General features: G+C 48.3%; 1 protein-coding gene across 2 annotated transcripts; it reads right to left on the bottom strand.

The window, feature by feature from the left end:
- Positions 1-641: 641 nt before the first annotated feature.
- Positions 642-25,775, bottom strand: PRUNE1 (prune exopolyphosphatase 1). Of its 2 annotated transcripts, XM_035099014.2 has the most exons (9): positions 25,516-25,775; positions 18,407-18,514; positions 18,010-18,114; positions 17,257-17,462; positions 16,013-16,197; positions 14,612-14,770; positions 13,955-14,049; positions 13,699-13,857; positions 642-4,028 (listed from the first exon to the last, which is right to left on the bottom strand). In XM_035099014.2, exons 1-9 carry the CDS (start codon positions 25,552-25,554, stop codon positions 3,552-3,554), a joined length of 1,533 nt encoding a protein of 510 aa, XP_034954905.1. In that variant the 5' UTR covers positions 25,555-25,775; the 3' UTR covers positions 642-3,551. The 2 variants fall into 2 exon arrangements, with proteins under 2 accessions (XP_034954905.1, XP_034954906.1); XM_035099015.2 differs by lacking the exon at positions 18,407-18,514 and having other exon boundaries at positions 644-4,028; positions 25,516-25,771.
- Positions 25,776-26,011: the final 236 nt, after the last annotated feature.

A 26,011-nucleotide genomic window follows, 5' to 3' on the forward strand; every position in this document is an offset into this window, starting at 1 on the left:
GAAAAAAAGAGGGGAGCCCCAACCTTGCCACGCTGCAGAGGAGGAGAAGTAGGAGAGCACCGTGAGGGCAAGGACACATAGCCAAGCCCATGCGCGAAACCGAGGCTACTCCACGGTGGCTAGCGCTCCAAGAGAGCAGGCCGGGGCCCAGAGGAAGGCTGCGCAACAGAGGAGACTACAGAAGAGAAGATATTACTTCTTTTTTAAGAACAAACAAACAAACTATTTTTAATAACTTTTTTTCTCTTAAAAAAGAAAAGTGTCCCTGCATTCTTTGGGGGAAAATCTGGTAACCTTACTCAGGGTCCTTTCCAACTCTACGATTCTATGATTCTATGAGAAGTGAAGTTACAGGGAACCAGGAAGAAGAGGGCCTTCTTGGTAGTGGCGCCTGTGGAACGCCCTCCTGTCAAATATGAAGGAGATAATCTATATGTCTGATTTTTAGAAGACATCTGAAGGCAGCTCTGTATCAGGAGGTGTTTTTAAATAATAATAATAATAATAATAATAATAATAATAATAATAATAATAATAATAATAATTTATTATTTATACCCCACCCATCTGGCTGGGTTTCCCCAGCCACTCTGGGCGACTTCCAACTGAATATTAAAAACAGTACAGCATCAAACATTAAAAGCTTCCCTAAACAGGGCCGCCTTCAGTTGTCTTCTAAAAGTAAAATAGTTACTGATTGCCTTGACATCTGCTGGGAGGGCATTCCACAGGGCGGGTGCCACTACCAAGAAGGCCCTCTGCCTGGTTCCCTGCAACTTCTCGCAACGAGAGAACCGCCAGAAGGCCCTCAGTGCTGGATCTCAGGTTATTACAATAATCCTGCTGTTTTTATCAGTTTGCAATTTATCTGTAAATATTCAATAAACAATTTCCATTCTTTTATAAAAAGTTTATCTGTCTTGTTTCTTTTTCTTCTGGTAAGTTTTGCCAATTAACGTTTTCTGTTTTGTGGTGTTTTTATATTTTGCTGGCGGTAGCCCAGAGTGGCTGCGATACAAATAATCAAATTATTATTATGGTGATGATTAAGCACATTGGAGGAGCACATCAGAGGAGCATCCTGCTCTCACAGCGGCCAAACTCCCCTAAGAAACCTGGGAACCAAGTTTAACCGAACAGCAAATAAAAATCGACCTCTGAAAACATTTTCAGTTCTCGTGCTCTTCAGCAAGTGAAACAGCTGTAGACTTTCCAGCCCCCCACCATATTTTCCAGACAACGTTCAGGCTTGTTGTTGGGGGCTTCTGATGTTATTTACCACAATAGCTAGGAATGGAGCCTCCATAGGCAGTGGGAGTCTACCTGGGATGCCAGACATGGTCTCCATCTTCTCCTGTTTTGTTCCCAACCCTGCCCCCTAGTGTTGGCTCGTGGAGTAGCAGCACTGTCAAGTTTTAAAAGCCCTTTTCCGTCAATAAACGGCTCACTTCTTAGGCAACCTTGTGAAATGTGTGTTTTTATGACTGACATGCCACACATGTATCTGTGTCAGGAGTGTCCATGCTTGGATCCAATTTACACCCCCAGTTCTCGATCCTGCGCATGTTTTGCTCTGTCACGGATCGGGGTGAAAATATCCTCCTGGGGAAAAAACTTTAGCTTCCCTGCATTCCCTAGCAGGAATCTCAAACCTTCACCACTACCTGCACGAGTGGTTAGGAATTCCACAGGTGCAGCTGGCCTCAGCCCTGCACTTCACAGCCAAGAGGAAAAAAAGGGTGTTGTTGTTTTCTTTCTTCGTTCCATTTGTAAACCTGGCCTTTCCTTCCAAGGAACTCGAGGGGGCGTGCATTTTTTTTCCTGCGCCCCCTCCCTGCTTCATCCTCACAACAACCTTGTGAGGTGGGTCAGGCTGAGAGACAGCAGCTGGCCCAAAATCACCCCAGCGAGAGCTTCGTGGCTGAGTGGAGATTTTTGAACCCAGATCTCTCTGGTTGCGATCCAACGCTCACCCACCCTGGTTCTCAAGATCTGATGGATTGATCATGGGGAGGGGGTGGGGTCCTGTTTGATCAGTGAAGGGTGGTGTGTGTGTGTAGGCGGGGCCAAACCAAGTGGTGGGCGGAGCCAGAGCCAAAAGTGGGTGGGCATCCTTTTCTCCCTCCCTCTCTCCTCCATCACCTTTTCTGTCTTCTGTCCTTCTGGTCTCTCTCTCTCTGGCACCGTTTTCCACCCAGAACATCCACCTGCCCTCCGGTGTGATAAGAGCCCACCAAGCAGTTAACATTCACTGAATACAGTGGTGCCTCGCAAGACGAATTTAATTCGTTCTGTGAGTCAATTCGTTTTGTGAAAAATTCGTCTTGCGAATCACGATTTCCCATAGGAATGCATTGAAATTTCTTTTTTTGCCCATAGGAACGCATTAATTAAATTTCAATGCATTCCTATGGGAAACCGCTATTCGCAAGACAAATTTTTCGCAAAATGAATTCGTCTTGCGAGTCACCATCAGATCGCAAGACGCATTCGTCTTGCGAAAAATTCGTCTTGCAGGGCATTTGTCTTGCGAGGTACCACTGTATTTTGACTAATGGGTATATTGAGGATGGATATATAGATTTTTTAAAAATAGGTGTTGTTTTTTTAAAGAAACACAGTATTCCTAGACATCTGATCTCCCAGGAGCTGGCACAGAAATAAAAGACCAGATATATTCTAAAATAGAATGTATATTTGAGAGCAGGTTCTTTGTTGTTTTTATTCATTAGAAAGTGTATTAAATCCATTTCAAACACACTCCACAACAGCATGCTAGAGACACACAGAGGCAGCTGAAGTCTTTGGCCCGCAGTGAACCCCTCCCCAGGCCCAGAATCTTGCACTCCTGGAAGTGACGGTTCAGCTTCGTCTGCAGAGGCTGCCCCGGCACGGAGGCTAAAGGTCTTGTCATACTTTCCCCTCTGGCCTGGTCCAACAGGTCTGGAAGGTTTCCCACAAAAGCCTGCCTGACCTGTTGGACCAGAGGCAACAGTGAGACAAACAGGGTTTGTGTGTCCCGCAGATAGCAATGCCTGTCTCTAATCCCTCTTGAGACAATAGCCGATCTCCAGATCAACAGCTCACTGGACCGTTTTCTTGCCCTGTTTCAACGAGCCTTGGGCTCCATGGACCAAAACTTCCTGCTCTTAACGGCAGATGGAGCCACCTTGGAGCGAACCGGTAGACACGAAACCCTTCCAAAAGCCAGACCTGCCCTGGGACTCCCATTGACACAGGTCTCCCTGCGATCTAGAAAATTATACTTGCGGGCATCTGCTCTGCAATCCTTTGTCTCTAGCCTTTGCCATTAGTGAACCCCATGCTCAAGCTCTGTCTCCCCGAGCCGGAGAAATGCTTTGTCCAACCATCTTCCCGCCCAAAATCCTTTCCCCGCTGCCTCTCATTCTTCCGCGTGCAGGACCATGTGGCAGAGAAACATGCTGCACGATGGATTCCCCCACGTGCGTGCATTCGCACGCACAAACACACTCACACACCCCTGCTAGAGATATCCCCCGGATTCAAAGGAGTCCGTTTGGTGTCCGGCATCACTTCTTCCCCGGCTCGTCATCCGTGGAGGAGCGAGCCGCGGCGATGCGGCTGAACTTTTCGAAGACGGCCTCCGCCGACAGTTTGGGGAGTCCGCGGTCGAGGGGGCACTCGTCCACCAGGCTGTTCATCGGCGTGGGGGGCAGCGGGGCGTCATCGTCCGCAGCCAGGTCATCCCCCAGGCGGTGTGGCTTTGCGGGGTCCTTCCTGGGGCCGCCGGCCCCCCGCTCTCGCTCGCAGGTTCCGGCGCCTCGGGGCTCTGGCCTCGTCTTGCTGCACGGGCCTGTGGCCTCGGGCTGCATGGCGGCAGGGGCGAGGCGTTTCCACTCCTGCAGGAAGTCTCGGACGATGGGGAGGACTTTCTTGCGGGAGGCGGTGGTGTTGCCCTGGTGGTAGGCTCGGACGGTGGCGTATGGGCTCTCGAGGGGAGACAGGCTCAGGGAAGGGCTGCTGGAGGCTTCCAAAGCTCGGCAGATCTGTGGAAACAGAAACACAACAGGCCCAAAGGCTTCAACTTCTGATGCCATCTTAGAGCCACGGCTTCCACAGCCTCAGTATCTTAAGGGCTGCCTCTCCCCATACGAACCGACCAGACCCTGTGCTTCTCATCCAAGGCCCTTTTCTATGTTCCCTGTTCTCGAGAGGTTCGGAGGGTGGCAATACGAGAACGGGGCCTTTTCTGCAGTGGCCCCATGTTTGTGGAATGCTCTCCCCAGGAACCTTCATTACATGTTTTCAGGCACCAGGCAAAAACAGTCCTCTTTAGCCAGGCCTTCGGCTGCTAAATAATCTATGGCCTGTTAAAGCTGCAGGGGGAGTGAGGACTGTTATTATGATCATTTTATTAATATGCTGTGTGTTCTTATACTTTGTTTTATATTTTATCATTATGCTCCATAAAATGTGTTCTTAATGTTGTACACTGCCCAGGGATATTTTGATAAAGGGCAGTGTATAAATCAAATCAAATACATCAATAAATCTGCAGCTCCAAGGAGCAGGACCAGAAATAATAATAATAATAATAATAATAATAATAATAATAATAATAATAATAACAACAACAACAACAACAACAACAACAAAACAAGTAATCCACCTCTGTGGCACAGTGTGTGTGTGTGTGTGTGTGTGTGTGTGTGTGTGTGTGGCTGTTAACCAGAAAGTTGCTGGTGTTTGTTTAATTTTTATTTATGCTTTTCAAGCTTATACATTTCACTAATTTTACAATCATTTTTATCATTTCGAAACTTGACTTCCTCCCCCCTCTTTCTGCGGTTCCTTATTCTGCACATCCAACTTAATTTGCTCTTTTATTCCCCTACTTTAAATATATGCTCTTATAAAACTGCAGGTTATTATAAGAGCATATAATCCTGCCAGTGTTCCTATCTCTTTACAATTTATCTGTAAATATTTAATAAACCATTTCTATTATTTTACGTATAAAAAAGTTTGTTTTCTTGATTTCTTACTCTTCTGGTAAGTTTTGCCATTTCTGCACATTCCATAAGTTTTTGTATCCATTCTTCCTTTGCTGGTTTGAGTCCACCCAGGGCAGGAGATCTGCACTGCAGGGGGATGGACTAGATGCCTCTAGGGCTCCCTTCCAACTTTTGCAATTCTATGATTCTATGATTCTGGCTCGAATCCATCCTTCTATGTCCTGCACACACAGCTGTGTTATGGCTGCTGCTGGGGAATTCCAGGGGAGGAACGGAAACCCTCTTTCGGCTTTCAAGGGTGGCGATACCGCAAGACCAAAACTCACGTGAAAATTACTCTCCTGGGCCTTGCGTGTAACGGCAAAACTGCAGAAAGTAACGACCATTGGCATTGGAGATATTATGATAACGGCACCACCCAAGATCTCTCACGACCCTCCCAGAGCCCGGGAAGCAAGGCGGAGGGTTGAAAACCTCTTTCCACAAAGGGTTTCCCCGCTGCAGCAAGAGGTTTTGTTTTTCAGCCCTTTGCCTTGCTCTCAGGGCTTTGGGAAGGTCTTGTGACATCCCCAACAACCCCGTGAGTTTCCAACACTTTGGTAAGCGAGGCTGTCCTGCCCCCTTTCTATTTATTTATTTTTTCATCGCTGTGCGTGCAGCGGCAATTGTGTGAGTGAAATTACTTGCGTTCCTACTGTACTTATTCAAACCTCGGGTTCCCACACCCCACACCCCCAAGACCAAGACTCAGGGAGGCCTGCGCAAATTAGAACCACGCAGATGAAATACAGAAAACTGAAAAACAATGGTTCAAAAGTTATGAAGCCCTCACAGAATTAAGTGGCCATAGATTTTGGGCTCCTTGATCACTGCAGATGGTGACAGCAGTCACTAAATTAAAAGACGCCTGCTACTTGGGAGAATAGCAATGACAAACCTAGACAGCATCTTAAAAAGCAGAGACATCACCTTGCCAACAAAGGTCCGTATAGTTAAAGCTATGGTTTTCCCAGTAGTGATGTATGGAAGTGAGAGCTGGACCATATAGAAGGCTGATCACTGAAGAATTGATGCTTTTGAATTCTGGTGCTGGAGGAGATTCTTGAGAGTCCCATGGACTGCAAGAAGATCAAACCTATCCATTCTTAAGGAAATCAGCCCTGAGTGCTCACTGGAAGGACAGATCCTGAAGTTGAGGCTCCAATACTTTGGCCACCTCATGAGAAGAGAAGACTCCCTGGAAAAGACCCTGATGTTGGGAAAGATGGAGGGCACAAGGAGAAGGGGACAACAGAGGACGAGATGGTTGGACAGTGTTCTCGAAGTCACCAACAAGAGTCTGACCAAACTGCGGGAGGCAGTGGAAGACAGGAGTGCCTGGCGTGCTCTGGTCCATGGGGTCACAAAGAGTCGGACACGACTAAACGACTAAACAACAACAACAAGATTTTTAAAAAACCAAATCAGTTAACATGCAGGTCACAAAACGGTTGCTCCGTATGCCTTTCGCTGTTTGGATATTGCTGTGCCCGTACGCTTTTGCAAGAGGGCTTTCATAAACCAATATTCAATACTGAAAATAAATGTGGGTTCCACGACGGGAGAAAGGGTTGTGAAAAGGTTAAGGAAATAAAACGAAGCAAGCAAATAGAGAGCCTTAGCTCGGCAGCAGAGCATCTGTTTGGAGTGCAGAAGGCCGTCTGCGGTGGCGCCTCTGCGCAAGGCTGTGAAAGAGGAATGCCAGCCCAGACCAAAGTCCACCTTCTGGCCCCCGTCTGCAGGATGGAGGGGGCTTTTCTCCTACCCGTTGGTCCCACCCTGAGACCCCCAACCACTCACCTCGATCAGAGAGGCACAGGCCGCAAGGATCGGCGCAGAAGGGGGAGCAGAGGCGCTGGAGGCAAGAGAAATCGCCCTAAGCTGGGCTCTCTCTCACACACAGCCGGCGTGGAAGTTTCTAGGACTGTTGATAAGAGCCTCTTATTTTAGTGGGTTTTTTTACAGCCCCTTTTGGAAACACGGAAGTCAGCCGAGGACAGCAGCCCCCAGATGGCGGTGACTCACTCCCGCAAGAGTTGTGGGCTGTCCGCGATGTCAGGCAAATCTAGAAACAGCGGCCGCAGGATCTGAGCCTGCCATCACCATCCGGGGAGAGAGGGAAGTCCTCTCGATGCCAGATTAGCCTTTGCCAATAAAAGGCAGAGAAGGGGGGAGGGGGGTAGGATCAGTCCAAAAATATGCCTCCACAAAGAGGACGGCCCCTCGTCTGATTCTCTACGACCACAAGGTCAACTCTGAGTGGTCAAAAGCCCTTCTTTGGTGCTTTGACGCAGGGTTAGCTCAGATTTTCTGGGCTGAGGGCCAATTCTGTCCTTAGCGTACCCTTTGGGGGCCACGTGACGGCTGCAGGTGTGGCAGAATGTGGCCACATGATGCCACAGGCACTCACCAAATGATCTTTGCAGAATACATGTTGTTTGTTTGTTGCATTTAAACCCCACCTTTTTTCTCACTCCAAGTTGCTCGAGGTTGTGCCCGTGGTTCTCTCCCTCCCCCTTTAATCCCCACAACAACCCTGTGAGGTAGGTTAGGCAGAGAGAAGACAGCGACTCAGCCAAGATCAGAACCAGAGAGCTTCACGGCTGAGTGGGGATTCGAACCCGGGTCTCTGTCCCGGGTTCTAATTCAGAACTCTCATCACTGTGCCACGCTATATCCCGTACAGCAGAGCAGTGGTTGCAAATGCTTCTGCATAAACTAGCATGGCAATTCTTAACAACAACCCTGCAGGGTTGTTCGTTTTGAAGTTGCAATTGCTGGGGGGGGGGGTTAACGGAATTTACGCGGGTCCCAGAGAACCAAAATTTAGCTGGATCCAAGGTTCAAGGAGAATACATGCCAGATCAGGCCAATCCTAGACCAGGATCCTTTTCTCGCAGCAGCCATCCAGCCCAGTACTGTCTGCTCTGACCGGCAGCATCTCTCCTGGGTTTCAGGCAAGAGATAGTTCCCAGCCCTATGTGTGGATGCTGTTGGATATTGGACCGGGGACCTCCTTAGTGCAAAATGAGCGCTCTGCCACATAGCTACAGCTTTTCCCCTAAAACTAAAATTATAAGATTCTAGTCCTCATGGTTCTGAATGCTGATCTAAAGAGCAACGCAGGAAGCTGCTTCCTTCAGACTCAGATCACAGTCCCAGTGGCTCCTCAGGGTTGCAGGCATGATTTTTGCTGCCCAAGGTGGAAATCTTGGGGTTTGAACCTGGGAGACCTTCCCCCTAAAGGTAAAGAGACCCCTGACCATTAGGTCCAGTCGTGACCTACTCTGGGGTTGTGGCGCTCATCTCGCATTATTGGCTGAGGGAGCCGGCGTACAGCTTCCAGGTCATGTGGCCAGCATGACAAAGCCGCTTCTGGCGAACCAGAGCAGCACACAGAAACACCACATTTACCTTCCCGCCGGAGCGGTACCTATTTATCTACTTGCACTTTGAGGTGCTTTCAAACTGCTAGGTGGGCAGGAGCTGGGACCGAGCAATGGGAGCTCACCCCGTCGCAGGGATTCAAACCGCCGACCTTCTGATCGGCAAGCCCTGGGCTCTCTGGCTTAACCCACAGCACCACCTGCGTCCCCCAAATTCTAGCCTGCCTTCTGGTTCCAAAAAGCATTGCACCAACCCACCCCAGAGAGGAAACCCCTGAGCCATACAAATCCCTGACTCTGCGAGGCTCCTTTGACAACCACAAGAAATCTAGCCTTTGGGGTCATCATCGGGCCGGCTCTGTGGAACTCTCTGCCACTAGAGATCCAGCAGGCCAACTTTAAAACACCTGCTGAAAACTTTTCTATTCCAACAGGAGTACATCCTTCCACAATGCTTAATTCATGTCCGTTTTTAACTTTCTAATGGATTTATGGTATGGTTTTATTGCCTTAAACCGCTTTGACATACAGTGGAACCTCGGTTTACGAACACCTCGGTTTACGAATTTTCGGTTTACGAACGCCGCAGATCCATCTGGAACGGATTCATTCACTTTCCATTACTTTCGATAGGAAAGTTCGCTTCAGTTTATGAACGCTTCAGTTTATGAACAGACTTCCGGAACCAATTGTGTTCATAAACCGAGGTACCACTGTATATATTTGTTTATGATATGGTGGTATAAAAGTAATTTTTAAAAAATAAATAAAATGCAAGGAAGGGGCTCTCATGGGTGTGAATTCACCAGACCACAGCACCCTGGGGAAGTTGCAGCCATGACAGTGCAGGGAGAGGTGCCCCCCCAAAAAAATACCAAACCAGTGGGCAACATCAAAGCTATAGCCAGCCTTGCAACCTGCCCAGCCTTGAAGGCCTTTCATTGCCAGAGGTGAAAGCTGTGAGGACTTCCCACTGAAAAGGAAAGAAGGAAAAAACACCCAAAGAAATGGCCTAATTTGTATTCAACGAGGAAGGGCAGAAAGGGAGAAAAAGGCGATTTTTACAGCTGCCTTGTCAAGGACGGAGGCAGGGGGAATTAGCTGCTTTGTGAACCGTGTCCCTCGCTTGTTAGGAGTCCATTAACTTCTCCTGCTTCCTAATAAACTCGTTCCACACTGGGCAGCGTGAAGAGGAAGAACTGCAAAATACACTGAGTAAAAGATAATGGTTTGGGGCCTCTTTCTTTAAACGTACTGCGCAGCAGCAAAGGTTTCCGTTAAAATCGCAAAACCCGCCGAGATATTATTATTATTATTATTATTATTATTATTATTATTATTATTATTACTGAAATGAAAAAAGAAGAGCCTGCAGGATGAGGCCCATGGCCCACCTAGGCTAGCATCCTGTTCTCACGGGGGTCAACCAGGGGCCTGTCGGAAACCAGCAAGCAGGATTTGAGCTCAAGAGCAGTTTTCGCCTCCTGCGGTTTCCAGCGACTGGGATTCAGAAGCATCGCTGCCTCTGACTTTGAAGTCATCGCATCATGCCTAGTGGCCATTGCTAGGCCTCTCCTCCACCATAAATTTGCCCTGTCCTCTTTCGAAGCCGCCCAGGTTTCAAAGCCATCCTGTGGGAGGGAGTTCTGCGGGACAACTCAGCACTTCGGAGGGCAGAGATGGATGTCTGCATTGAAGCTATCCTAAAGCCTACATTTATATCCGTTGCGCCGCCCAGTTTTGCCCCTGGCCCCGCCCACCACCAGCACATGGTCTCCGGAAGGCGCCGTCTCCAAAGAGGCATCGCCCCTTGGGAGGGATGGTTTTTGTTTCTTAAACACCCCGAAGGGAATCTCTCTTGCAAGACGATGCTACGGCGGACGGGCTCTCGGCAGCTTAAAAGACGAACAAGTTCGCTGTAGCAGAAGCTTCCGAAGCACAAATGCCTGTCTTTGGCAGGCGGGGAAGTTTTGCGTGTGAGCGAAAAGCGGCTGCGGTTCGGAGCGAAAGGACTTTGGGGGACGGCTGGCTTGGAAGTTGAAATAAATTGAATTCCAACGGTCTGGGCACAAATAGAGACAAGGGTTCCCTCTCCCACTGCCTCCACTGGCTGTGTTATCGCAAGTTACCGATATCACAAACCATCCCTGAGCTTTTCTTCTTGCAACTGAAACATTGCAGAGGGGTTTGTTTCGCTTTTGATTGCTTTTTGAGCGTATTATTCGCAATGTTTGATTCTTCTCTAGCTGGCTGGGTGCGGGTGTGGCTTCCTTCCCCCACCCCAAATGGCTGCATCAACTCACATGCAGATTGAATTAACCAGTTGCTTAACCAGAACTGATTTGATTACTCAGCCAAGGGCTTTTTCTTTCAAGCAGGAGACAGCCCCCAAAGCGTTTCTCCAAATTTAAATGAATAAGTTTTTTCCATAAAATTTATATACCGCTTGTGGGTGGGTTTTTTTTTGGGGGGGGGAACCACCACTAAGTGATTTGCAAAAAGGATAAAACAATGAAATTATCAGAAAAGAGACAGTTAAATACTGGCATTTAAAGCCTTCAGAAATCAGTGCTAGGCTGAAAATGAGATTTCAACGCATGTCAACGTTCTACATGTCTGGATAGGCTTGCTAAGACACCTTGTGGGGGGGGAACTAAGCCAACTGAAAAGCATGATTTCAATAACAACAACAACAACAACAACAACAACAACAACAACAACAACAACAACAACAACAGGAGAGAATGAGATTTTCCCAGGTTCCTACCACGCTGCCAAATTTTTCAGTTTGAAATACAGGTTGCAGTTTCCTAAACATTTGATGCACTTTGAAAAAATTAAGCCCTCTGAAAATGCTGAGGACTGGGGGCTTGACCTTTTAAAAATAATAATAAGGGAGTGGTATAGTCTCCTAGATTCTTATCACGCTGGCAGATTTTTTTGTATTGAAATTCAGGTTGCAGGTTTGTAAACACACGTGTAATAATAATAATAATAAACGTTAGTAGTAGGTTGTGCAGGAGAGGAAATTTATCCTAAGCCCTATTGGACACAGCAGCATATTGGCACTGAGCAAATGCATTCAGGGTGTTTCAAAAAGGAGGCGCCTTTGATTCCTGCCAGAACACACAAATGAGCTTTTTCAATACTGGCAGGGAGGAAGAAAGGAGAAAATGGAATCCGTTAACACTCCTCCTTCTTAAAGCTCAGCCTGTGCAAAAAAAAGCAATCAAATCAATACGGAATCAAATTATGCAGGGCTGAGGGATACCCTCCCCCACTGAAAGATGGGGAGTGGGGCAGAGGACAGAGGAAAATGGGGGTGTAAGACAGAAGACGCTCCCCAGAGATCCCACTCACCTTCCGTCAGGCAGGCCGGGGGAAATGTAGTGTGACAACCGAGAGCATGACAGGGCTTTCTCCTGCGCACGTCCTCCCCAGGCTGCCCCCCCTCCACTTAGTTAGCTGGTGATCTCAGAAACCTTTGACCGTGGTTAATGAATGACGACTGCTTTAGGAGACGAGTGCCTGCGTAAACATCCCTCCGCCTTGCCTTGGGAGTCAGCCAAGCGAGGCTCCCTTCTCTCTGGACGGACAGACGGACGGACGGACGGATAAGGAATGTCTCTCCTGCCCCACACATCCCAAGCTATGGCAACTGGGAAGATCTGGGGGAGAAGCAGGCAGGAGGGTGGAGGCTTTGGGGCACTGGGGAAACGTAGTGTGAGAGCTGATGGGGAGGAAGGGAGCCTAGGAAAAGGACAAAGGACTCGCTCAAAATAGCAGGGAATTTTTTGTTCGTGGATGAAAACCTTGCAGGTCTCGACTTCAAACTCTGGAGGAGAAAGGTGGTTTTTGGACCGGTAGCCAATTTTGCAAGGGGGAAGTCCCCCCCATCAACAGTTCAGATCCAGGGGAGGGGTGAATGTTGTGTGTGTGTGTGTGGGGGGGTAATCTGCTGGTAGCAGGTGGCGCCAAAGGGGGGGTTGTGAAGTGGGGGGGTTGGCGCAGATCAATTGGGAGACCTGATTTCGCATGCTTATTGGGTATCTAGTGTTTACACCATCATAAAGAGGTTTAGAAAAGGAGGGTGGATCCGTAGGAAAGGCGTTCGAGTTAAAATCAATGCATGCCGACGCAGACCCACGTAAAAACTACATGCACCATGAACAAACGTTCATTTCTAAATGCCCCAAGCAAATCAAAGCTATTTTAACACATATAAGAAGAAATAACATTGCACAAACCCCCAATAAAACGATGTAAAACCTAAATTATTTTTTTCGAAAAGCGGGAACGAACATAACATTATGAATCTGCCTAGGCAAGATTACAGCAGCCTCTTTTAAGTAAATAGAATCCCCTATCAATTATTTCAGACAGAAAACGTGGTATTGAGTATCTATCCTGTCAAAAGAGCAGATAAACGATGTGGTTTTACCCCAGCTGGGCTACAGTTCCCATCAGCCCCCTACAGGGCAGCTGTATGGGAGTTGTAGCACAAAAGATCAAGTTGGGGAAGCCTGAATGGACCTCTCCATCTCTCTAAAATTTGTCTCTAAAACCAGTGTGGAAGTCAGAGAGCTCTGTCCGAAACTGCCGCAATTATACGTTTTCCCGAGGCGAGGAACAGAAATCATGCAAGCGAATATGAGCAGAGTTCACTCTTGTCATATATTTCAGTCCATGAGCATTATATAATGACATTACACACTGGCCATCGAAATGCCAGCAACTAGCATTCAAAAACATTCCTGCCTCCGACCGTGGAAGCAGAACACAGCTATTGCAGCTAATAGCCTTCCCCTCCACGAATGTTCCTAATCCTTTTCTAAAGTTATCATTGCCTCCTGTGGCAGCGAGTTCCACAGTTCAACAGAGCACTGGGTGAAGAAGGAATTCGCTTCATCTGTCCTGAATCTCCCAACATTACATAATTCATTCCACAATCGATTATGTTAGTCTCAGCCAAAACAGATAGGTTTTAGTGGAAGCCGGACTGCAGCAGAATGGAAACGGTGGCGACTGCAACTAACGCCAGAGGAGATGGAAATCTCTCCCTCTTTAAACACCCTTGGTTAAAGGCACAGGAGTTCAGAAATAAACGTGACCAGCCTATCACTGAGAAAAGGGGTGAGGCTATCTCTATTCAATGCTTTGTGGGGTCCAATATCCTGAAAATCAACCAAGAGGCCCCCTGCAGCAACCTGTCGTGGTTTCTAGGGAAGGACACGCTATTCTTTATCTCATCCCGACAGGGCGCCATTCGAACTCACCGCTGCCTGGAGTTCCGGGTGCTGGCTGTACACGGCGAGCTGCCTGAACGGCTCGTTCTGCTCGTTGAAGGAGATGGTCATGGCAAGCAAGGCATCGTAGCTCCTTTGCTGGCAGAAAGCGGACAGCTCCTGCTCCAAACCGGGACGGTGCAGGAAGGCCTGAGTGGAGAGGAGGGCGTGAGAAAGATGAGGAGGAGACAACACAGGCACACCTGATATGGTCTCAGAAAGGAGGCTGGCCCCTTCTTGTACTCACCTGTAGGTTCATGTATACAGCGCTGAGCGCAATGACAGCTTCTCCCCCAGAGAGGGCCTTGAGGTCCTTCCTCAGCATCTGGTCTGTGGTGAGTCCTGGGTCATAAAAACATCAGAAGAGCTCTCTAGCTGGACCAGGCCAATGGCCCACTTAGTCCAGCAGCCTGTTCTTGCAGGGGCCAGCCAGATGCCTCGATGGGAAGCCCCTAGGCGGGACCTGCGTTCGAAAACACTCACCCCACCTGTGATTCCTAAGAAATGGTATTCAGAAGCACCCTGCCTCCAGCAATGGGAGCGAGTTCCAGAGTTTAACTTAGCCCTGGCACAAAGAAGGGCTTCCTTTCGCTTGCCCTCAATCTCCCAATATTCAGCTTCAATGGTTGACCCCAAGTTTTACTTTTACAAGAGAGGGAGAGAAACCTTCCCCCCCATCCATGCATGCTCCATCATCTTCTTTATTCGCCTCTTACCCTGTCCCTCCTTACTTGCCTTTCCTCTAAATTAAAAACAGCCCCAAGTGTGTATTTTACCTTTTCTTAGAGGGGAGTTGCTCCACTCCGCCTGCCCCCAACAGTTTGGGTTGCCCTTTTCACAACCGTTCCGGCTCTGCAATATCCATTTCGAGGCAAGACTAAGGAGGACGGTGGGCGGCTCATACCTGAGACTTCAAACTTGGCCCTCTGCAGGGCTTCAAAGATGATGCTTCTCGAGGGCAGATCGGGGAACTTCGACTCCAAAAGGGAAGCGTAATGGGTGTCCTTCGGGGTCACTTTGCCGGCTTCGGGGGACATGTTGACGCAGTCCAGAACGATCGTGCCTGCAGAGTCAAGGAAGAACCAGGATCTAGAGGTGACACACGACAGTCCAATCCGGAAAGAATCTTTTACGTTTGCATGTTTGAAAGACAAGAGGGTGAGAACAGTGGTTCCCAAACTTTGGGGGCCAATCCCCCACCTTGGTTCTAACTCCTACCCATCCCTATTAAAAAAAATTATGCAGAATAGTGGTTTGCACAACCCACTAGGGAGAAGAGTAACACAACAAAATTCAAAACAGTAACAATCAATTGCACATTTATTCAAAATCCAGTTAGAACTACTGTATTCAGTTTAACTTATGCAGCAAAACTGATCCAGTGATGCCAGCTTTTCAAAGTCTGGGAGCCAGTTACACCTCCAGCACCCCCATGCCACTCCATTGCTTCTTTGTGACCCCTAGGTAATCCTACTGGCCCCCCAGGGAGCAGAAACACCCACTTTGGGAACCCCTGGGTTAGAAGACAACTGCTCAAAGGATATCATTCGCTTGCTGATTTAGTAGCAAGCTACCAAGGCTGCAAAGGATTGCTCTCCGAAGAAGGATTCTGTCCAGCTCCAAAGCTGGCTGTCTTAACTAGAACTACAGATGCGGGAGAAATTTGTCAGAACATCAGAAACCTCTGCCGGATCAAGCCAACGACCCATCTAGGCCAGCGTCCTGTTCTCACAGGGGCCAGGTGATGAAAGGAAGATCTGAGAACAAGAGCCCTCTCCCGTCCTGGAGTTTCCAGCAACACGTATTCAGAAGCATTTCTGCTTTCAGCTGTGGAGGCAGAGCGAAGCCAGCATGGCTAGAATCCATTGTTAGCCTTCTCTGCCATGAATTTATCCAATCCTCTTTTCGAGATGGAGCCAAACAACCTCTAGAGCAGGGGTCCCCAAACTAAGGCCCAGGGGCTGGATGCGGCCCAATCACCTTCTAAATCCGCCCCGCGGACGGTCCGGGAATCAGCATGTTTTTACATGAGTAGAATGTGTCCTTTTTATTTAAAATGCATCTCTGGGTTATTTGTGGGGCATAGGAATTCGTTCATATTTTTTTCCAAAATATAGTCCGGCCCCCCACAAGGTCTGAGAAACAGTGGACCGGCCCCCTGCTGAAAAGGTTTGCTGACCCCTGCTCTAGAGGGTGCCAGGGTGCTATGGATTCCCCACATGCCAGCATTTGCCTGCAGTTTTTTTAATAAAAAAAACCTGAGCAACCACTTCCCCTCATGTCGTTGCAAGCCGCTAGCCCTCACCGTGCAAGAGAGCTGCTGTCTGCCTGTCCAAAACCTGCGCCGGGCTCTGCAGGATCCTCTCCGTCACCAGCGTGGCGCACGAGCCCACCAGCTCTGCCGTGACTCTGCAGGGAGGGCCCCTCTCCCGCTCCAGGGGCCGGTGGTCGATCACCTCAACAACCGCCTCCTCCAGCCCCGCATCCCCACTGCAAAACAGGTGAGACGTAGCGCAGTCAATATATGCACCGCAGCATGAGCAGATGCTGGAAGACATTTCAGCTTCGATCGCTGCGCATCCAGTCCTGAGAACATGGCTCACTGCTTGAGTCAAAGCTAGGGCACCACCGGGCATGCTTGCAGGTGCACCACACGGCCAGTAGGGGGAAGCGTTCTATGCGCCACTGTTTGTTGAGGGAGGGGCCAGGTCCAAGGGTGTAGAAACAGCTCGCCTAGTGTCCATGTGCTGCAACTGCATCTACCCCCCCCCAAAAAAACCATAATTGTGTGGGTCTGTTGGCCAATTCAGTTGTTCTAAGCATAGGGGCTGGATGACAGCCGTCGGGTTTCCCAGGGACCCACAAAGCCTCTGAGCTCCCTCCTTGCCCCCTTGGCCACCCAAATCGCATACTGCTTAAGGAGGAAGTTGGAAGAGTGACGCTCTTTCTCACTTCCTCCTTCAGCTCTATGCGCTTTTCAAGGCATCCGATTAGTTCCACCGGCTCCAGCTTTTACCCAGATCCCTTGGAAAAGTGGTGTGGGTGGGTGGGTTGTGGGTGTGTCCTTTCTCTTTCTATTTCTTGTGGGGTGCTGATGTGGGCGAAGGGGGCGAAGAAGCGACAAAATTGGGGTGCTGTTCAAAAACGCTAATGCGCCCACGGGGGCCTAAAAAAGGTATACCTAAAGGAGCGTCTCCACCCCCATCATTCTGCCTGGACACTGAGGTCCAGTGCTGAGGGCCTTCTGGCAGTTCCCTCACTGCGAGAAGTGCGGTTACAGGGAACCAGGCAGAGGGCCTTCTCAGTAGTGGCACCCGCCCTGTGGAACGCCCTCCCATCAGATGTCAAAGAGAAAAACAACTACCAGACTTTTAGAAGACATCTGAAGGCAGCCCTGTTTAGGGAAGCTTTTAATGTTTAATAGATTTTGTATTTTAATGTTCTGCTGGAAGCCGCCCAGAGTGGCTGGGTATAAATAATAATAATAATAATAATAATTATTATTATTATTATTATTAGTCCTTTGGGTCCCCTACCCTCTCCACTGACCTTGGCAGGACATGGTGATCAACGAGTGTCAGCAAAAGGAGGCCTGCCTGGTGCAAGGTGGCAAGGTCAATCTCATCCCGGAAGACGAGCGAACTCTCCGCGATGCACTGCTCTTTGAGGAGGAAGGTGCTCTCTGTGCGCAGAGGGAATTCTGAGCGGGGGATGTTCAGGACCGGGATGAAGGCTGCCTTCGAGTCCGGGGTGGTCTGCGGGGCGCAATGAAAAGGTACATTAAAATCCAGATCTCTGTTACACGGATAAAATTGCTCATGCTACCCAGTCACTGAGTACCAATAAGAGGCTTGCAGATGTCTCCAAGCAACTGCAGAATTGGATGCCCTTGAACTTTCATTTTGTGGTGGTGGTGGTGGGGGAGAAGCAGGTTTCTAGTCCTTAAGGATATAAAAACAGGCCTGAAATTGCACGAGCAAAGCCCGGGATCAGTCACGAAGTTGTGTTATTTCCTTTTCCTTTTGTTGAATTGCTGGAATACTCTGTTTGTCTTGTTATATGTTAAATGATAAAATGATTTTTAAAAAAAATGAAAAAAGGAAATGTTCAGCGGTTGAGGGGCAATGTCCCTCCCTGTGCTCAGTCTTTTCTTACATAATCCACACCAAATCCAGGTCAGAACACTCTGCACCCGGAGCTGTCACAGGGTTTAGGCACACGGGGCCCGTGGAAAGGAAGCAAAGAGGGCTCTTCAAAGGGGGCAGAGGGAAATGCTCCGAAGGGTGGAAGCAGAAGACCGACCTTTGCAAAGAAGTAAGCAAGGGCCAACGCGGACACCATGGAGTCCAGGTCACAGGCCTCGTTCCCCATCACCACGTGGACCTCCTGGTTCTTCCGGACGTGATCCTACCAATAAAACAAAACAAAGAGGAAATGGGAAAGGAAACACAGAGGTTGAGTGATGGCTTTCCATAGAGAAGGTATAATCCCAGGTAGGGCTGGGAGACTGCTGCCTGAAACCGTGGAGAGCTGCTGCCAGTCAGTGCGGTCAAGCCTGAGCTAGATGGAAGAAGGGTCCAACTCAAGGCTGCTTCCTACGTCTACACATTTTGCAAATGGAGACAAACGGGTGCCCTATGGATCGAGCCCAGGAACGAGAGGTGTGGGGTTACCATTTGCCAGTCAGCGCTGTACTTACGCCCAGAGAAGCCTGTGCAGCCACAGGCCTGCTTCTACAGAAGAAGGTGGTTTCCGGAGGACGAGAGCGCCTGTGGTTTCGGGGGCAAAGGGGGGTGTTCTTGAGGACCTACAACGAAAGTTGTAGCCTTTCAGTGCTGGGTGCTAGGACAAGGGTTGATCCCAATTAGCGAGGGCAGGGTTAAAATCTCCCACTAGGTTGTGAAAACTCAGCGGTTAAGGCCGCGTACACACCAGGCATTGAAAACACACACCTCTCAAAAGAATCCTGGGAACTGTAGTTTGGTCAGATTGATGGGCGCTGTAGCTTTGTGAGGGGTGAGCTACAGTTCCCAGGATTCTTTTGCCTTAGTCTCTTTCTCTCTCTCTCTCTCTCTCTCCTCCTAAGCATATTCCTTCCCTTCCTGCCCTCACCAATAATTTGTGAAAGGGTCACAACTCTGACACAGACACCCCACTATTACAAATGCAAAACCTTTTGCCAATTGTGCAAGAATTATTTATCGTTTATTATTTACATAGATCTACCAAGGTACATTTGTGCGTTGCGGTTGCTACCAGCACCCCAGTGCCCGAGTCTTGTATTTTCCTCCTCCTTTCCCATCCTTGTTTTCCTTTCGTGTTACGCCTTTTAGATAGAAATACCACCAACAGAAACCAGTCTCCGGCAGGAAGCACCTTACACTCTTAAGTTAAGGCGGGGAAAGGGGAACAAACTGAAAGGAAGCTCATCTGTGTTGTGCAGGGCTTAGCGTGTCAGATTAGGACCTGGGAGACCAGGGTTCAAATCCCCCCACTTGGCCATGAAGCCAGATGTGAGTCAATTACTATCCCTCTCAGCCTAACCCACTTCACAGGGTTGTTGTGGGGATTCAGTGAGGAGAGGGAGGAACATGCCAGCCACCTTGAGCTCCTTGGGGAAGAAGGTGGAATATCAGGGCAATAAATAATAAAAGTCAAATGAGTCGGTTCGCCTTCTTTATCTTCCGAGGAGACTGTACTGCAATGGAGGCCGATTCCACGTGCCTCTCCGAATATACGATTCAGATCCAATTGCAAGGTGCAACCACAAATACACACAAGGCCGCTGTGAGGTGCATTTGGGGGTGGGCAGCTGTCAAGAAGCTGGCAAGTGCTTTGCAGAAGCTTTCCCAGTTTAAGCCCATTTTCCTGGCCGCTGGGGAGACCCTGAAAGGTTTCTCTCATCCGCACAACCTAAGAGGCACCAGGCCCCGTTTCCTGGCTACTGCGAAACGCCACGGCCCATTTGCTAAAAAAGCACTCCAACAGATAAGCCGGCCCAAGGTAAACTGATTTCCTCCCAGGAGCAGCCCTAAAAGCGTGCGGATGTGGCTAGGGCGGAGGCAGAGAAAACAGCCGCAGATGGTTGAGATGCAAAAAGGGAAATTAAAATCAAGGAGGGAGAGAGTGGGTTTTTTTAAAAAAAAGAAATCAAACAGGAGAGATAGGCGTCAGCAATTTGTGTAGAACATTACTTGAGGGCCTTGGAGAAACGGCTGCCCTTTTAGAAGCAGATCTCTCTCAAAGCACATTAGTCCAGCGTTATTGCAGCCCATATTGGCTGATGTAGTTCAGCATCTTATTTCTCAGCACGGCCAATTGGATGTCTCCAAAAAGCCTGCAGGGAGGCTGTGAGGAACACCCCCCCCCCTCTTGCCCCACTGCTCACACCTTGAATTCAGAGGCACAGTCACCTCAGATATACAGTGGTGCCTCGCTAGATGAATTTAATTCGTTCCATGGGTCTTTTCTTATAACGAAAAATTCATCTAGCGAATCCCATAGGAATGCATTGAAATTTTTTTGAAATTTTTTTTGCCCATAGGAACGCATTAATTGAATTTCAATGCATTCCTATGGGAAACTGTGATTTGCTAGACGAATTTTTCGTAAAACGAATTCGTCTAGCGAGGCAACCTCCGCTCGAAAAATCCTTTCGTTAAGCAGAATTTTCGTTAAGCAGGGCATTCGTTAAGCGAGGCACCACTGTATAAGCTAGGCACACCATGGACTAAGGCAGAGGTTTTTAAACTGTGGTTGCCAACCTAGCGCCCAGATATCTCCGCGTAGTTGCAATCGGACACGCGTCAGTAGCAAAAGGCGCCCGGTGAATTTCAAACGCTGGGTGCAGACGCTGTGGTGGGTGACGGGTTCAGATACCAAGTGTCTCTCGTCTGTAACTTTTCCTTTGCCCCCACCACAAGATGAAGAAAAAGGAAGTGTTAAAAACACCACTTGGGTAGTCCTGGTGATTTAATAACACTCACAAACCAGTAATGAGATTAAAAATAGTAGCAACAGCTCTCTGGGTTTTGCAATGCAGTGCTTCGGCCAAGTCATGTTCACAGAAATGTACCCAGAGCATGTGTTTCACAGCATATACCGGTATCAGTGAGATAAATGCAGGAATCTGGGGCTAAGTCCCTGGTTTTAGATGCCCATTCTAATTTGTGAGTGTGTTTTAGATGCCTCTTCCATAGTGTTTCTCGAACTTGTGTCCCCAGCTGTCGTTGGACTACACCCCCCCATCACCCCTGACCTCTGGTCCTGCTAGCTAGGGATGATGGGAGTTGTAGTCCAACAACAGCTGGGGACCCAAGTTCAAGAAACGGGAACAAGCCTTTGCAAAAACGTGTGTCTTAGGCACGACAGCAATGATGCTTCTCTTACGCAAAACCATTTATTATTACTGAAGCACTGAATATTTTTTTTTGAAGGTTTCTTTTTTAATTGCAAACTGACATAGAAATGTGGAGAACTGAGCTTAAGATGGGGAAAAAATGGAAAACTTGAGAGAAACCAAAATCAACCACGGACATATTTTCCTATTAAAAGCAACCTCTCCAGCAGGAAGGAAATTTTCACAGACACAAACTCCCTCTATTAAAGTTTGTTGGGCTACGGGAGACCAGTCTGAAAATTATTATTATTATTATTATTATTATTATTATTATTATTAATTGAATTTATGTAAAACGAGGGTGCACTGCAAACAGTGGCAATGAGGAACCTGCTGATGGGGCAGGAAGTCTGCTGATTCAGGGCACGAGGTGATTTATCACCCTATCCGTGGGTTTGGACAGATCCTAGTGATGAAGCGAGAAAGCTCTGCCTGAGCAAAGCTGGACAGTATTTGCGCAAGATTCAGAGAGAGTGCAAAAGGAGGATTTTTTCCGTTTAGAGCAAAGACGACTGAGAGGCGACACGGTAGAAGCTTTGTGAATTTATGCAGGGCATGGAGAAAAGGGACGGAAAGACGTTTTTCTCCCTCTCTCGAAACACCCAATGAAGCTGAATGGTAGAAGATTCCGGACAGATAAAAAGGAAGAATTTCTTCACGCAGTGCAGAGTTAAAACTGTGGAACTCCCTCCCGCAAGAGGCAGCAATAATAACCACCAATTTAAGAGCCTAAGAAGAGCCTGCTGGATCAGGCCAGTGGCCCATCTAGTCCAGCATCCTGTTCCCAAAGAAGCTAACCAGGTGCCTGTTGGGAACCAGCAAGCAGGATTCTAGCGCAGGAGCAACTCTCCCTTCCTGGGGTTTCCCAGCAACTGGGATCTAGAAGCATCACGGCCTCCGACAGCCATGGTGGGCTCCTACTCACTGGTGGCTATCCCTTACCAAACTACAGTTCCCATGGTTCTTTGAGAGATGTCATGGCCTTCAAATGGGCTTTATGATGCACGCACACGCTTGGTCACTTTTTCTCCACGCTTTTCTCGCCTAGGCTCCTGGGGCTCTGCTGACTGCCAAAGACTGGTTGCGGTGCTGTTACTGCACTCAACCATCCCGAGAGAAGAATGATTCATGTTTTTAAAATGAAAAAAAAGGAAGATACACACAATAAACCGCACAGAAGAGGAGATTGTAAGCACTCAGATGCCACGCTTTGACAATGTGCCCAGTGCAGATGGCTTTTTTCTTACACAAACCAACAAAAGGAAGGGGGGAATACATTGTTTTGGCAACTGCAAATAAAACAGTGATTGTCAAAAGAAAACGGAGGTGTCACCCGCCCTAGATTTCATCCCAAACATGAGCTCAAGGCAATGGTCCTGATCCCAGGTACTAGCGGTCCTCACTGTGGTTATATGACAGGTTTGGCAAGGCACTTTGCATGTGCTCAGAAACACTCTCATTCCCCCCCCCCATAGAGCATCTTTTTTAAAAAGATGGATTCAGCTGCCTAGGAGTTTTTCTACTTCCATTTCCTTGTTGGAAAGATGCTTCCAGGTCTGAACTTCCATGAGATTGTGAATGTAAGTGGTAACCCAGTGGTAGTTCAGACCAAGGGTTGCCCCAGCTGAGCTTCCTGGCTCACCAGCAGGACATTGTGGATCCCGCCATTTGTCCAGTAATTAATGATAGACTGCCTTTGAAGCTGGAAGTTCCATCTAACTGGATCAATTTTATATACTGTACCGCCTTTCCGTTTATCAGGGCAGGCAGTCCTTTTTCAGGCTGAGGGCCGCATCCTCTCACTAGGAACCTTCTGGGGGCCAAAAAAAGAGAGAGTGCAGCAATGCACTTGACTCTTCTGTACATTTGGCTGCCTTCCAGACACAAGTCAAGAAGCTTCTACATGCACACAGACCTCCATCTGGCAAGCAAGAGGCATGAGCAGAGTTCAAGGACACATTCCAGCCAGGCAGAAACACTCAAGGGAGGGGTGGAGCAGGGCTGGTGAGGGGTGTGGCCTGAGGAGAGTCCTGAGGGCCGGATAGAGAGGCTTGGGGGCCGCATTCATCTGCTTGGCCTGAGGTTCCACATATGCTTGGGGGGGTTGCAGGGTGGCCAAAGACAAAGCCACCAATTGACTGACCTCCCCCCCAATTTGTCTAATCCCTGTCGGATGAGCAGGCTTAATTAAACCTCAAACAGATTTAATTTGTCCTCAAACCGGCTTTCAGCAACTTGGTGCCCTCCAGATGTTGCGTGACTACAACTCCCAACACATCTGGAGGGCACCAAATTGGCACAGACCTCATTAAACAAGCCTCTCATTGTTGTCTGTTCCAGAAAAACAAGTTTTATAAACACTTACAAAACAAAACACCCATTTATTTTTGGACCCCTGAATTTTTTAAAAAACAACCCAACCCTCAGCGCCACTTTTTCTTGTTTTCCTTTTCTAACCCCTTCTCCCAATTACTAGGCTGCTGCTTCTTGACAGAGAATCCTAAAACATCTGTTGGCTTTCTGAAAGCCACCGCAGGCCGGTTCAATCCTCCTTGGAACCGAATCATCGCTTTGAAGAACGCGGTGCAGAGCACGTGGTCTGAGCCTCACCTTACCCTCGGGCAAAGAACCGCTCTTCGTCTCAACAGCAAACTCCCTTTGCAGACATGGAAAGTAACTGGAACTTTTCTTAGCAAAGGACCATCCTCTTTGGGTGGACTGACTGTTGTTGCCCTTTGTCTGTCTCGAGAGACAATGGAGTGCACCTCTGGGGGTGCGAAGTCAAACCGCTGCATTAGCAGCACTGAAGTGACCTCCCCAGGGCGCAAGCTTGGGTAGCGTGTCTGGAGCTCCTGGGTTGCCCAGATAACAAGACCCCCTTAGCCTCGCTGCTACTGTGGTCCAAATGAAACTCTAAACAATCACAGGCAACACACGGCTAATAATGTTCTAACAAAATATTTGTAACGTATTATTTCACAATTCTTAAACAGAAAATACGTTACATCATTGCCAGCTGATGAAGAGTTAACTGTCGAAACAGTTCGTCATCCGGAAAATATGTTCTACGTTTCGAGCATCCATTACCGCAGCACCGTTACAGCACCGTTACAGGATTGTGACTGTTAAAAGGCTTGTTTGCCTCTTTGATACTGATTGACTACATTCTAATTTTGTTCGTGCAATATTGATTGATTGTCATTATTTGTGACTCCATTACATATTTTCTGTTTAAGAATTGTGAAATAATATGTGTGCAACATAGAGGATTTCCTTTGTTACATATCGGTGGTCCAAAGGAAAGCAGAGCAAGATGTTTGGCACCAGCTGGGCTGCAGGAGATACTGGAAGGAGGCATACAAGGCCCCATCCAACCATCTTAGGGACTCCACTCTGGAGTGGTACCTTGGTTCCCGAACGGCTTAGTTGACGAACAAATTGACTTCTGAATGCCACAAACCCAAAGTAAGTGTTCTGGTTTGCGAAGGGTTTTTGGAAGCCGAACATCCGTTTCGGCCATCAGCATTGTTTCCGGGGCCAATCAGAAGCTGCGCTTTGGTTTCTGAACGTTTTGGAAGTCGAATGGACTTTGGGAACAGATTCCGTTCGACTTCCAAGGCACGACTGTACAGACATATATGCACCCCCTGTCCAAAAGGCCTCCGTAGCTCAGGGGTTCAGAGTGCGTGCTGACAGTCCCAGGTTCAACCCCACAATGGCATAACCCTGGAGAGCTGCTGCTGCTGCTGCCGGTCAGTGCGGAAAAACAGGGTTGCCATATTTTGAAGAGTGAAACATAGACACAAAAGAGGACACATTAACTATGGATCGCTATGAAGACTCTACCCAAGAAAAAGATACAGTACATACATATCAGATATAGACATAGCTCAACAACTTTGGGCCAAATAATAATAATGTTTAGATTTTCACTTTTTTAAAATATAGCAACCCTGTTAAGTAATATAATAGGGAAATGTATATGCACACAAATATGGGGGGGGGGAGGAATGTATCTACTGTATCTATCTATCTATCTATCTATCTATCTATCTATCTATCTATCTATCTATTTAGGAGCCACCTTGTTTCTGTAATTTTAAGCTGTTTCAAACAGTTTTTAATACTGGTTTTTAATACTGTGTTTCAATTGTTGGGCAGGCAATAAATTGTAATAATAATCTCTTTCTCTCATACATATACGTATATACAGTATATATGATGCTGTAAATATGATGTATACACACACACACACACACACACACACACACACACACACACACACTATTCCGCACTCAGATACTGTACACATCCCTGCCCAGGGTGACACAATTTCCTCTCATGAGAGCGTCCATGTTAAAAGCAGCATACTGTACAGTATACAGATCTGTATGTGGCGGAGCGGGTACCTGAAGGGCGGCTTTGCGGCCTCCCAGGAAGCTCTCCATGTCCGAGGCGGAGCTGGCGGAGGGGGAGGAGGCCGCCTGGCGGAGCCCGCGAGAGGGAAGGAGGAGGACGGGAAGGGTTGCTCCTCCTCCTCCGTCTCTTCTTTCTGCCGCCGCGGCCTGCTCCCCCTCCCCCGCCAAGCAGGCGTCTTCGCCGGGAAGGAAAACAAATCGAGGGCGGGGATCGCCGCAGGGCCTACATGGGGGCAAATCGTGTCGTGCTTGTGCAACCCAGTCAGATGGGCGGGGTACTAACAACAACATTTATTGCTGCTTTATTTAGAGCAAAGGGACAAGCGAACAACCGAGCGCCCTTCTAGCAGTTAAGAGGGGTTTTTATTTTTAAGGGGCGGGGCACGTCGACCGTGCAGGGGCGCAGGCTGACCCTGACAGGCAGAGTGGCACGTCAGTTAGAGCAGGTTGCGCACGCGCAGAAGAGCACTTGTTCTCTCTTCCGCCC

The sequence above is a fragment of the Zootoca vivipara genome, chromosome 17, assembly GCF_963506605.1.
Source record: "Zootoca vivipara chromosome 17, rZooViv1.1, whole genome shotgun sequence".
Taxonomy (NCBI): Eukaryota; Metazoa; Chordata; class Lepidosauria; order Squamata; family Lacertidae; genus Zootoca; species Zootoca vivipara.

Bases quoted from the DNA above. Each gene is read 5' to 3' on its own strand.
- PRUNE1 (XM_035099014.2), bottom strand. From the start codon at position 25,554: ATGGAGAGCTTCCTGGGAGGCCGCAAAGCCGCCCTTCAG. The intron at 18,115-18,406 runs GTAAGTACAGCG...TTTTATTGGTAG, and splicing joins CTGCACAGGCTTCTCTGGGC to GATCACGTCCGGAAGAACCA. The intron at 13,858-13,954 runs GTGAGTACAAGA...CTCTCCACTCAG, and splicing joins CTGTATACATGAACCTACAG to GCCTTCCTGCACCGTCCCGG.